General features: G+C 36.6%; 1 protein-coding gene across 1 annotated transcript; it reads left to right on the top strand.

Annotated features, from left to right (window-relative positions):
- The first annotated feature begins 162 nt into the window (after positions 1 to 162).
- Positions 163 to 9,023, top strand: LOC122085141 (protein disulfide-isomerase 5-2). The gene is made up of 5 exons (XM_042653587.1): positions 163 to 576; positions 2,342 to 2,445; positions 2,713 to 3,083; positions 6,853 to 7,160; positions 8,453 to 9,023. Exons 1-5 carry the CDS (start codon positions 355 to 357, stop codon positions 8,717 to 8,719), a joined length of 1,272 nt encoding a protein of 423 aa, XP_042509521.1. The 5' UTR covers positions 163 to 354; the 3' UTR covers positions 8,720 to 9,023.
- The last annotated feature ends 2,514 nt before the right edge of the window (positions 9,024 to 11,537 follow it).

The following is an 11,537-nucleotide window of genomic DNA, read 5'->3' as shown; positions in this document are numbered from 1 at the left end:
GGGGGGTGGTTGGGAATGAAATATTTTTTCTTTTTCTGTTGGAATTGGGGTAGAATGAAGGTAAATTTACCCTGATTTTGATTCTAATCTGGGCATGAAAGATTCCAATTATTGTAAAAGCATAGGAGTTACAGGACATTGTATACTATAATATCCTACTGCATTCTGAACTGAGAAGGACTGAAGGCCTCTGTTTGCTATCAAAAGAGTTTTCTATTGGCGACCCACAATTCACACCGACCCTTACTTTGTTTTCCTCTTCGTTCCTGTTCTTACCAAAAGGGGGTTGTAAACCGCTACCGGTGTCCAGAAAAGAGTAAACTTTCACGAGTTTTAGTTTCCGATCGATCAAAGATGCGTCCTTCTCCTCTTCCTCTTCTTCTAGTCCTTTTGTTTTCGTGGACCTGTTCCCTTCAATGGATTAGCCCTTTCGTCTCTTCTCATGAGTTCACAGTTGATGGGTCCGTGTTGGAACTCGTCGAGTCAAACTTCGATTCGGCCATCTCTGCTTTCGAGTTCGTTCTCGTCGATTTCTATGCCCCTTGGTGTGGTCACTGCAAAAGACTCGCTCCTGAGGTTTCTTATCTACCAATCTTACTTTTTTCCACTTACCCATCTCAGAATTATTAATTTTAAGGCTATAGTCTATCGTTTTAGATCTTGGAACGACATAATTTCGTGAGATACATTTATTTCTACATCTACGAAGTTCTTCCAGTGAAGAGTTTTATGAATATACCTTTTTCTTTCAGTTTCAAATGGGTAATAAATAAATGTGTTCGAAAAACCAAAGATCTTTTTTATTTTTATTTTTGGGGGAGCGGGTGTTGTTGTTGTTGTTGTTGTGGGTAAGAGCTTAGGAAACCAAACCAAGTGCAAGGAATCCATATGGACTCGGTGGATATTGGAATCAGTATAATCAATTTCTTTCTGCAAAACCTGAGAAGGGTAGATTTGTATTGCGAATACAAGATGGCATCGAATGCTCTATAGGATTCAATAGTTTGTTATGATTGCTTTGTTATGTGTTGGGAACGTGGGATTCTGCCTTGAACTGAAGAATCCTTCTCAAGGTCTGTCCAGGGATTGGAGACAAATGCTCAATTTGATGAATTGCGTCAAATTGTTTACTTAATTCCAGAATATTTTGGTCCTCTTCTTTATGATATATTTATTTTGCCATAGGGTATTATATGAAAATTTCAGTGCTCAAAAAGGTCATGAGCATTGACTTTCACCCAAGGACATCATACAGAGAAAAGAAGAGAGAAAATGAAAGGCTATCCTTTCTCACTTATGTAAGGATTTCAGAGAATGAATCACCTAGATCATGAAGGAACCCCAAAATAAGCCACAAAGAATGTCTACTCCTAGAAATTGAGCTTCTTTGGAATCCTTAACATGGATCCAAACAGTCCAACCATGTTGTTCTTGGAACCCGTTCCCACATTTACCTTCTTCCTGTTGTCCATTAATCGTTTCTGGGGTCCAGTAATCTGTGCAAAGTCCATATGGTCTTTGATTAAGGCAACTCATAGGGTCCCAACGGCCGACATTGGAGATCTTGATTTCATTGAAGTTCCTATTTTTCCGTTATAGATTTGGGCCTTTCCTTGGACTACAACATTCCCACTTCCATATCCTGTCCCTTTTTTATTCTGAGTTTGATAATTTGAAACTTTGGGTATTCCTTGAGAGTGTATCTTAGATCTTCAAATACTAGGTCCCATATAGTTTGACTTGGACCAAAGTAACCATTATACTCAAGTTTTGGTTATTTGGGTCTTGATCTAGTCCCATCTCCAGCCCAGATTTCTTTCCCATCTTTTAGAGTCAGAATGCAACTAACTTGCATGAATTATCTTTCTAAAGGTTCACAATGAGGTCTGTTCCTCCTCAGAATCATATGTTAAGACCTCACTTCTGGACCTAAGTTAAATTCAGTGGTTAAACAGGATCATGTAACCAACCTTAAAAGAGTTCTCAATAGGCTCTAATTTGATGATGATTTATTTCCATTTTGATTTATACAGTTCTTCCCACTGTATAATGTAGACATCAAGTCAAGAATTGTATGTCTTAATATACCACCACCTGTTTCTTGACGCAATAAAACCATATGATGAACTTGTTTTCTATGTGAAAAGTTGTCAGTATTTAAAGTTTTCTCGTTGGCCTTTCAATTCAGTAAGATAAATCTTGTTTCATCCTAGATGCCTTAATATAATGACATTATGAAACTCCTTATTCTTTTTATTTATTTGTATTGAAGCCTGTTTTTATTGTAACCACTTTTGAAATTTAAAGTTATAATAATTGTAACTTTGACTGTGGTGTGCAGTTAGATGTGGCTGCACCTATACTTGCCGGACTGGACAAGCCCATTGTGATTGCAAAAATAAATGCTGACAAGTTCACACGACTAACATCAAAATACGAAATTGAGTATGCTTCTCTGACTTTAATTTAGTTTCCTACTTGAAATAAGCTACTGTTGTCCAATACTTGGTGCTATTTTGTTTTTTCCTGATAGGTTATTGAGTTTGAGACAGCACTTACTGTTTGTGGTGGGACTAAGCATGAATTTCTTGTCAAATAATAGTGATAATCATTCTCTTTTCATAAGATTTCTAATTGTATTTTCAGATATATATGTTACTAGTTTTGAGTGCTCCTATAGTTACATTGAGATATACTTGTTCTATGATGCAGTGGGTTTCCGACATTAAAGCTCTTTATGCATGGTGCTCCTGTGGAATATACAGGTCCAAGGAAGGCAGATTTGCTTGTTCGATTCCTGAAAAAGTTTGTTGCTCCTGATGTTTCTCTTCTTGAGTCAGACTCTGCTATTAATAAGTTTGTTGAATCAGCTGGCACAAATTTTCCTCTTTACATTGGCTTTGGTTTAGATGAATCCATAATCTCAGAGTTGGCGAGAAAATATAAGCAAAAAGCTTGGTTTTCAGTGGCAAAGGGTTTCTCAGAGGATGTTATGATCGCTTATGACTTTGACAAAGTTCCTGCATTGGTCTCCATCCAACCAAGTTATAATGAGCAGAGCATTTTCTACGGACCTTTTGAAGGTGATTCTTTTGCCCCCTTTTCTTTTAACATTCTTAAGTCTCTTCTCTAGTCATACTATTGATACATCTTATCACATAACCTCGGCAACTGCACTTTTCAATGATGAGCAATGATCAGAAGCTTTATCAAGTAAAAAAGGAATTACTTTACCAAGATAAGATAACAACCAACTAAAACCTTCCTCTGACCACTTGAAATAATGGAGCACTTAAGTTCATTTCTAAGGAAGCCTAAGTGCCGAACCACTCTTCCTTCTGCCTTTCATCTGCAAATGCATTTGTGGATCTCACCCTCCATTTTCATGAGATGTCAAATTGGAAAATAACGTGTATCTGTCCTATTAACTGAGCAGTCTCCTAGGATTCCAAGAATTTTGACAGTCAACTATTTAGCAAAAGTCATTAAGAAATCAAATTTTGATTTGATTTTGATTTGATTTTGATATTGATTTCAGCTATGGCTGATACCAAAATATTTTGGTGTTTTCAACTAAAGTATATGTAATTTTAAATGGCTTCCATTTTTTTGGTGCTTAGTTTGATTGTAAAATGTTTCAATTGAAATTACCTAAATTCAACCAAATGTTTAACACACATCTGCTTCCAGTACAGAGTTACCCTATATTAGCAACTTCTGAAAACTGCAGAGTGCAGACCTATTGAGACCTTGAAGGTGTGCAAGAATATTCTGCTTGAATGGAATTCCTGGTGCCCACAACACTAGGAAATGTATACTCTTGCAGTGATGTCTGATGTCCATGTCCTTACCTCTTAAGTTTGAATGCATGGATTTTTTTTTTTTTTTAGCTTTTTTCCTAAGATTCTGAAGCAAATTTGAACTTAGTTTCAGACAGAAGCCCTATTGTTTTTGCTGCTTCTTTATCTTATTTGTCTTGTTGTTGTTTTATTTTTCATTTTCTAATTATTCGGTCTAGTTTACTGATAAATTGTAATGAATGGGGTTTTTTTTTTTGGTCCTAAGATTCTGAAGCAGCTTTGAACTTAGTTTCAGTAGGAAGCCTCTGGGCTTTTGCTTCAGCTTTATCTTATACATCTTATTGTTGTTGTACTTTTTATTTCCTAATCATTTAGTCTAGTTACAGATATTTTAGTTTGTTTTAATACAAGAAGAATTAAGAGGTATTTTTTTAGTAACAATCTTGATAATCATATGTGTACAGGGATGTGTAAGTTATAAGGAAAATGTTTCCTACACAACCCACATAGGTAACATTGTCTTGATGGGCCTTACCGCCCTAATATAATAATATACGCCACATGTCCAGTTAGTTGAGGGTCGGATTTTGTGACATGTTCTCCTTGTTACCATCTACTCATGTGGTAAGTTTCAGCCCAAATCTATTTAGCTATGTGGCTTATAAATATATAGAAAACTTAACTTTGTATCGAATGGTTTGATGGTTGAAAGAATCATTTTTGACTTGGCTCAAATGAGCTATGAAAAATTTCATGTAGGTTATCCATACACTATCTATCCGATTTTTAATTGCCTGCATCATCCTTGTATGCGTCTCATTGGCATAGTTATCAAGGCGTTGCCTGGGGCCGAGGCAACTGTCACCTTTGGTTCGGCACTTATTTATGCCAAATAGCATTTAAGTAAATATTTTCATTTACTTTAGATATTATCCATAAATAAGCAAAAAAAATAAAAAAACCTATTTGAATTCAATAAAAATAGTTTAAAAATCATACTTAAGATATTATCCATAAATAAGCAAAAAAACCCCTGTTTGAATCCAATAAAAATAGTTTAAAAATCAAATTCTAAAAAGATAAAAAGTCAACCCAAAGGAAAAAAACTGATTTTTTTTGTTGTACGGGCGATTTTCAACATTCAAATGTTGAGGTTTTTTCTCAATCTGAAAATTTCATAAATCTTATTCATGGCAAGACATTGCTAAAAACCAAAAGTCTAGTGAAAAAATATTTTGTTTTGATATCCATAAAATTATTTTTATGTAGACGATTTTAACAGTATTTACGCACTTTGAAATAAGGTTGACCTGAACATAACTTTGCCATTAAAACTCAGATTTAAGTAATCTTAGAATTGTTGGAAAGTTGGTTTTGTACTCTAACCTAATACAAAATGGCTCATGTAAAAATAAAACCATTTGACGAATCAAACTTATTATAAAACAAGAACATTTCTCTAAATGTTGATTTTTTATGATTTGATGTGGCTGAATGTTGATTTTTGATGACTTGATGTGGCTTAGTGTTGATTTTTGATGACTTGATGTGGCTTAGTGTTGATTTTTGATGACTTGATGTGGTTTAATGTTGATTTTGATGACTTGATTGGGCTTATTGTTGATGTTTTATGATACAAGGTATATGTAGCATACTAAATAATGTTAGAAAAGAGGGAAAATAAAAAATAACACTTAGTTGCTTTGTTCGCCTTAAGGCAGGCAACTTGTCGCCCAAGCGCTTTGGCAGCCCTCCAACACCTTGGTTCGTCTTAGTGCTGTGACAATTATGCTCACTGGTGGGGCCTTGTTAAGAAACATTAAACGTTTCTACTGTCATACACAGCTTAGTCTTAGCTGCTGTGCTAAGGTATATTAGCAAGTTATTTATCATATAAGAAACAGAAAAATTCAGATAATTTCCAGATAAAAATGAAGTTTTTGTGATTTACAAAATTCTGCTACTTATTTATTTGCATCCAAGAAGACATGCATGATTGATTTTAATCCAGTCATCATACGACATGTTTCAGATCATGGAAGACTTAATATTTAGCTTCAAACTTGTAAGTCTTTTGTGGTTTCTTACAAGTGTATAAACTAAGACTGAATCTATGTAAAAGAGAAAAGAGGAGAAACAAGACTCTGACCAGAGCAGTTGAAGGATGGTACAATTTATGATGGCATTGTTTCTCAGGGCTGGCCCATCAAATAAGATGAGATAATCTCCCTTCTTTTTTGTGTCCAACCAATGACACTAGAAGAATAGGCCCCCCTGTGAAACAGATCACTGCCTAGCAAGATCTAAGTGAAGACTCAATGATAGACGCATCAACTTAGCTCTCATGTCATCATCTCCCAGAGAACCTGAAAAGGGAAGAATTGCAGCATTATCATTCTCTCTTTCTTTGAGCCTCTCAAAAGAGCAGAATCAGCTAGTGCGTCATCTCAATGAATGCAGTGTTCTAGAAGCATACTAACCAGTCACACAGTGAGCCACCATTATCGGGGATGATCCATTCAATAACTGCATAAGAATCAACCTCTTATAGGATCCAGATGAAGAGTCGGTCAAGAGCCCTGGTTAGGCACTGAAACCTCCACGTTTGTGGAATCCACCCTCTTCTACTGGGATAGAATGAGAAGGCCTAATATCTCTAATGCTAGCTCCAAAGTCCTTCAATGCCAAAAGGGCATAGGTTCCTCAGAAAGGCGATAATCAAAAGTTGAGTTTGATGATGTCATTGATCATTATTCCTTATTGTGTCAAATTTATACCCTCGGTCCCATACCTTGAGGATCATGAAAAATCAATCTTTAGTGTGGACATCTTGCTTAATTGTATCTTGTGGTCTGGCACTAATTAAATTCAGGCATTTTTGTTTGATATTTTGACATTTTCACATGTTTTTTCGTTGTTCATTTATTCCTATAAAAAGTTTGCCAGAAAACTTTAGGCAGCTAGAATTTTTGCTTCCAATTTGTTTTCATAAATGATGGTCGATGTGGCTATGTGCAAGAAGGATAATTGAGCTTGTTGCTTTAATGTGCAGAGGAATTCTTGGAGAAGTTTATCATTCAAAGTCTGTTGCCGCTGTCTTTGCCCATAAACTATGAGACACTCAAGTTGTTGAAAGATGAGGAGAGGAATATTGCCCTTACAATAGTTGATGATGAGAGTGATGAGAAATCGTTAAAATTAATCAAGCTACTCAAAGCTGCTGCGTCTGCAAATCGTGACTTAATATTTGGTTATGTTGGACTAAAGCAGTGGGGGGACTTTACTGATACATTTGGTATCAATAAGAAGACCAAACTGCCAAAAATGATAGTTTGGAATAGAAATGAAGAGTATTTCTCAGTAAGTTGTTCTCATCATAAAACTTAGTTTCTTTATTCTGAGTTTTGACTACAACTTAAAAGTTGTTATAAATATTTTTGTTGATGAACAATTTCAGATGGATCAGAGTTATCAATTATTGTAAGTTTCTGAAATTACTGATTGTATATGTTGTTAGATAAGCTATTTCCACAGCCAAAGTCTATTATATTGTGCCATTAGAAACACACCGACTTAAATGACTTAGAAGAAGCCAACAGTTGCCCATGCCTATCCACCAAAAATGAATGACTAAATACCTCAAAATGGCTGAACTCTTGGATCCATCACATGCTTGCACTTAACTACAAAACTGCCACATTGTTATCAGAATGCCTAGTGACCCTAATTGATGGTGTTTTCTATAGCCTAGGCATTGACCAGGTACTTGAAAAGCTAAGATTTGGCCTAGTCTTCAATCCCCCTTTCTAACTCATTATATACTTCTATGGGGGAGGGGAATATATTGGATCCATCGCTAAATTACCTCAAAATGGCTGAGCTCCTGGGTCCATCACATGCTTGCACTTAACTACAAAACTGCCACATTGTTATCAGAATGCCTAGTGACCCTAATTGATGATGTTTTCTATAGCCTAGGCATTGACCAGGTACTTGAAAAGCTAAGATTTGGCCTAGTCTTCAATCCCCCTTTGTAACTCATTATAAACTTCAATGGGGGAGGGGAACTCATGAATATATTAACCCACAAACTCTTACCTTGTTCTTAGATTCAGTTTAACCTATTTGATATGGTGCAACATAAGCTTAGAACATGTCTGTTTTTGGCTGAATACAAACTTGCAAAAGAGCATCTATGATGCAAGCAGGGATCCAAAGCCCTAAGTAATCTTTTGTAATGGGCCCAAACAAGGAGAGGGGCTGAATGCCAGATTATAGGTTAAGATTGTGGGAATAAAGCAGAAGTGATGTTTGTGTCGGGAGAAAGGAGAGAGAATTTGAATCTGTTGATTAGATCTCAGCAATGAAACAATTCCCACATAACAGATTAGAATAGCTGGAAATAGATAAGAAGAATTGGGGGGGGGGGGGGGGGGCGCTAAAAGAAATAGGAAAGTGGAGAGATAAAGACTAATGATTTTATTAACAGGTTGCTTTTCCAAGTATCTTTGATTTGATTCTATAGGAGATGAATATTGAATATGTACTTTTCAAATAAATCGTATCCTTCTCAGCTCTTTAATAGGTATCACCTTGACACCATTTACTGCAGAATTACTGACATGTTTTATTTTGGTTTATTCATGGAAAAGGTTATAGGCTCAGAAAGTCTTGATGAGGAGGATCAAGGCTCCCAAATAACCCGATTCATTGAAGGATACAGAGAAGGAAGAACAGAGAAGAAAAGCATTAGTGGTCCATCACTTATGGGCTTCTTCAACTCAGTGATTGGCGTTAGAATGGTGTTAACGATAATCTTCTTGGTGGCGGTCCTATTGCTTATCCTAACCATTGGCAAAGATAATGAAGACGATGACCCTCGGAGTGGAGCATCTCGGCCTGATGACAAAGAGGATTAGGACAAACTCAATGTTACTCATGATTTGGTTCATCAGAGGATATAAAGGAAGCAAGAATTCTTGTAGAAAGAATTTTTGGTCTCTACTTGCGAGGAAGGGGTGGTTCAAATAAGAACTGCAACTTTTTTCTTATGTTTTCTTGCCAATACATACACGAAGCCCTATTTAATTTTATGTCCAGGCTGCTGTTTCTAGAGTGAGCCCTTGCATCGGTATATAATTATATCACTGTTAGCTTAACCAGCACTTGTTTAAGATAAATCAAACACTTTTCCAGCTGAGCAAATGACATTTTTGGGTGCTATAGTTGCTGCTTTCTTATTGATACCTTTTTCCTTCTCTGTATCCATCCTACATACTTTTTCTAGTGAAGTAGTGTAAATTAAAATTCTGAACTTGAGGGTGATTATTTGCCAAGAAAATCCATAAAAATGGAAACGTAGAGTTTGTATATCTTGCTTTATCCCTGGTTCCATAGACTAGGCACAAGTGTTTTGCCAATTCTTTGCCACTATTAGCAGGAAGGTCTCTATTAGTGTATATATGGATTGGGTTATCCTTGAAGAGTTGTATATTGATGTGGTTTTGGTAATCAGGATCCTTTTGCTAGGAGAGGTCTGTCATGAAAATCCATCTTCTTGCAATCTGTGGAGGCATATTCGGAGAAAGGAATGTGTGATTGTTTTCATACAGGGTTTCCACGGATATGGTAGTTTTTTTAGTTCATGGCTGCTAGATTTGGTCCTGGGGAGCAGCTGAACCTCTATTTGCAGATACTCTTCTCAATTATCTTTTTACAGGTTGGTCTGTCACCCTATGGCCCACTACATGACACTGCTTATTGCTGTTGTGGACCTCATGGCAGGTTTCTCAAGCTCAACTACTAAGAATATTTCATCTAGTGTTCTGGAAGCAATTATGTAAGCAGACCAGTAGGGTTGCTCCATTGTGACTTAGTGGTCGTGGGTTCCCTCTTATAGTTTTGGGAGCAATTATGGATGACTCTGGCATCCTTTGAGCTTATCCTCTTGCGCATCGATGAGGGTAATATAGAGCGGGGTAATATAGAGCTCAGCTCTTGGGAATGTGTACTAGTTTGTCTCTTCATTACCTTGTTCAGTGAGGTTGCAGATGACCTAGTAAACCGAAGAGCAGTGTGGGGCCTATTATGTATTGAGGATACCTTGTGTGATTTGAATGGTTGACAATCAGAAAACATGTTCTTAAACCGGTGCTTATAGCTATGACAAGGATTAAAAGTGAGCTCAGGTTGAACATATTTAGCATCACATCTCAAGGAATGTCACAAGATTAATTTCTTTTATTTTCTTTTTTCCCTGAATTTAGCCCGAATTATAATAATAATGGGGATCTGATGACCTGGTCTTAACAAATCAGTTCTTTGTTTAATCCAAGAAATGATTTTGGTAAGGGTTGTTTTAATTCCAGGATAATTGTAAGGGTAGTACTATTCATGCAATGATAGAAGGTGATGTTTCCAGGAATCACAGGATAAAGTTGAGCCATTCATTGTTATTTTTCAATTTAAACCGTCTGTTCCCACTCAGAATTGTAAGAGTGCACTGCGACGTCTAGAGTACTAGCATACGGACATGAATATACTTGTGTTGTGTGCCACAGACATAAGGGGGATGAAATGACTACCCTGCCCCTCTTGGGGGTACGTGCCCTTGTGTTTAGCCACTGGGGAGCTCTCCGACAGAAAACATTTACCCTTGATTGAATTAGACCTTGAAATCTGACATGTGGATAATCTAGACCATCTTCTCTTTATCGAATGCCGGAATGTACAGATCATTTGCCCATGTGGCACAATAGATACTTTGTGATGTTCAAAAATAACAAACTATTGTGACACTAATAATTCACCTTCTTGTAATATTCAAAACGGATGGTGATTTGCAAAGTTCAACAATTGCCATGTAAGTAATGGTAGATATGAATGGGTCTGAGTTTCAAAGAATCAAGGACCCATCTCATTATTTTCAGCCACTATATGTAACCGTAGCAGTATTTAAATCTTGGGAATTGTATCAGTATACAATACGAATTCGAAACTGCCTGTATCGGCCTGAATCCATCGGATTTACCTGTAAAATTTTCACATGTAAATTTTTACATAGAACATTTTCTTTCTTAAAATATTTTCCAACGTTTGTTTGCAAGAGGAAAAATACTATGCAAAAAAGGTTAAATGAAGATGGGTTCACTATACTTAATGAACTTTCAAGGCAACATAGAAAGAGTCAAGGACACTAACCCATCAAGTATAAAGGTACTTCACAGTCAGTAATAACAAACTACACAAACGCACATACACTCCCACGAGAGAGAGAGAGAGAGAGAGAGAGAGAGGAGTTTCTGAATTCACTGCCAAGCAATACCATGAGTTATTGCTGACCAAACCAATATATCCTTTGTCTTTAAACTGGAATTTGCAAAATGAAAGTCTCACTCCAAGAATTCTCAGCTTTGAACCTTTGACCCGGGGGCCCGTTCTATCCACTGACCATGTCAAAAAATGATGGGTGGAATTACACTGTAAAAACAGGTTGGATTCGAACCGACGAATAGAAGTTTTGCAGACTCATGCCTTGGCCACTTGGCCACTTGGCCCTATCAATTCGATGTCTTTCCCCCTTATGGGTTTTTAAGATTTAACCCTTGATTCGACAAATATAGCTCTCTACCTCTTACTGTGATAAATTGTGAAACAGAAAAATGCAGAATGAAGGGAACAGAGGGAAAAAGAGAAGAAAAAAACACTAGATTAACAAAACTGAAAAAGTAATCTGGG

This window comes from Macadamia integrifolia, chromosome 7 (assembly GCF_013358625.1).
Source record: "Macadamia integrifolia cultivar HAES 741 chromosome 7, SCU_Mint_v3, whole genome shotgun sequence".
Classification (NCBI taxonomy): Eukaryota; Viridiplantae; Streptophyta; class Magnoliopsida; order Proteales; family Proteaceae; genus Macadamia; species Macadamia integrifolia.
This window is presented reverse-complemented; position numbering and strand designations above follow the sequence as displayed.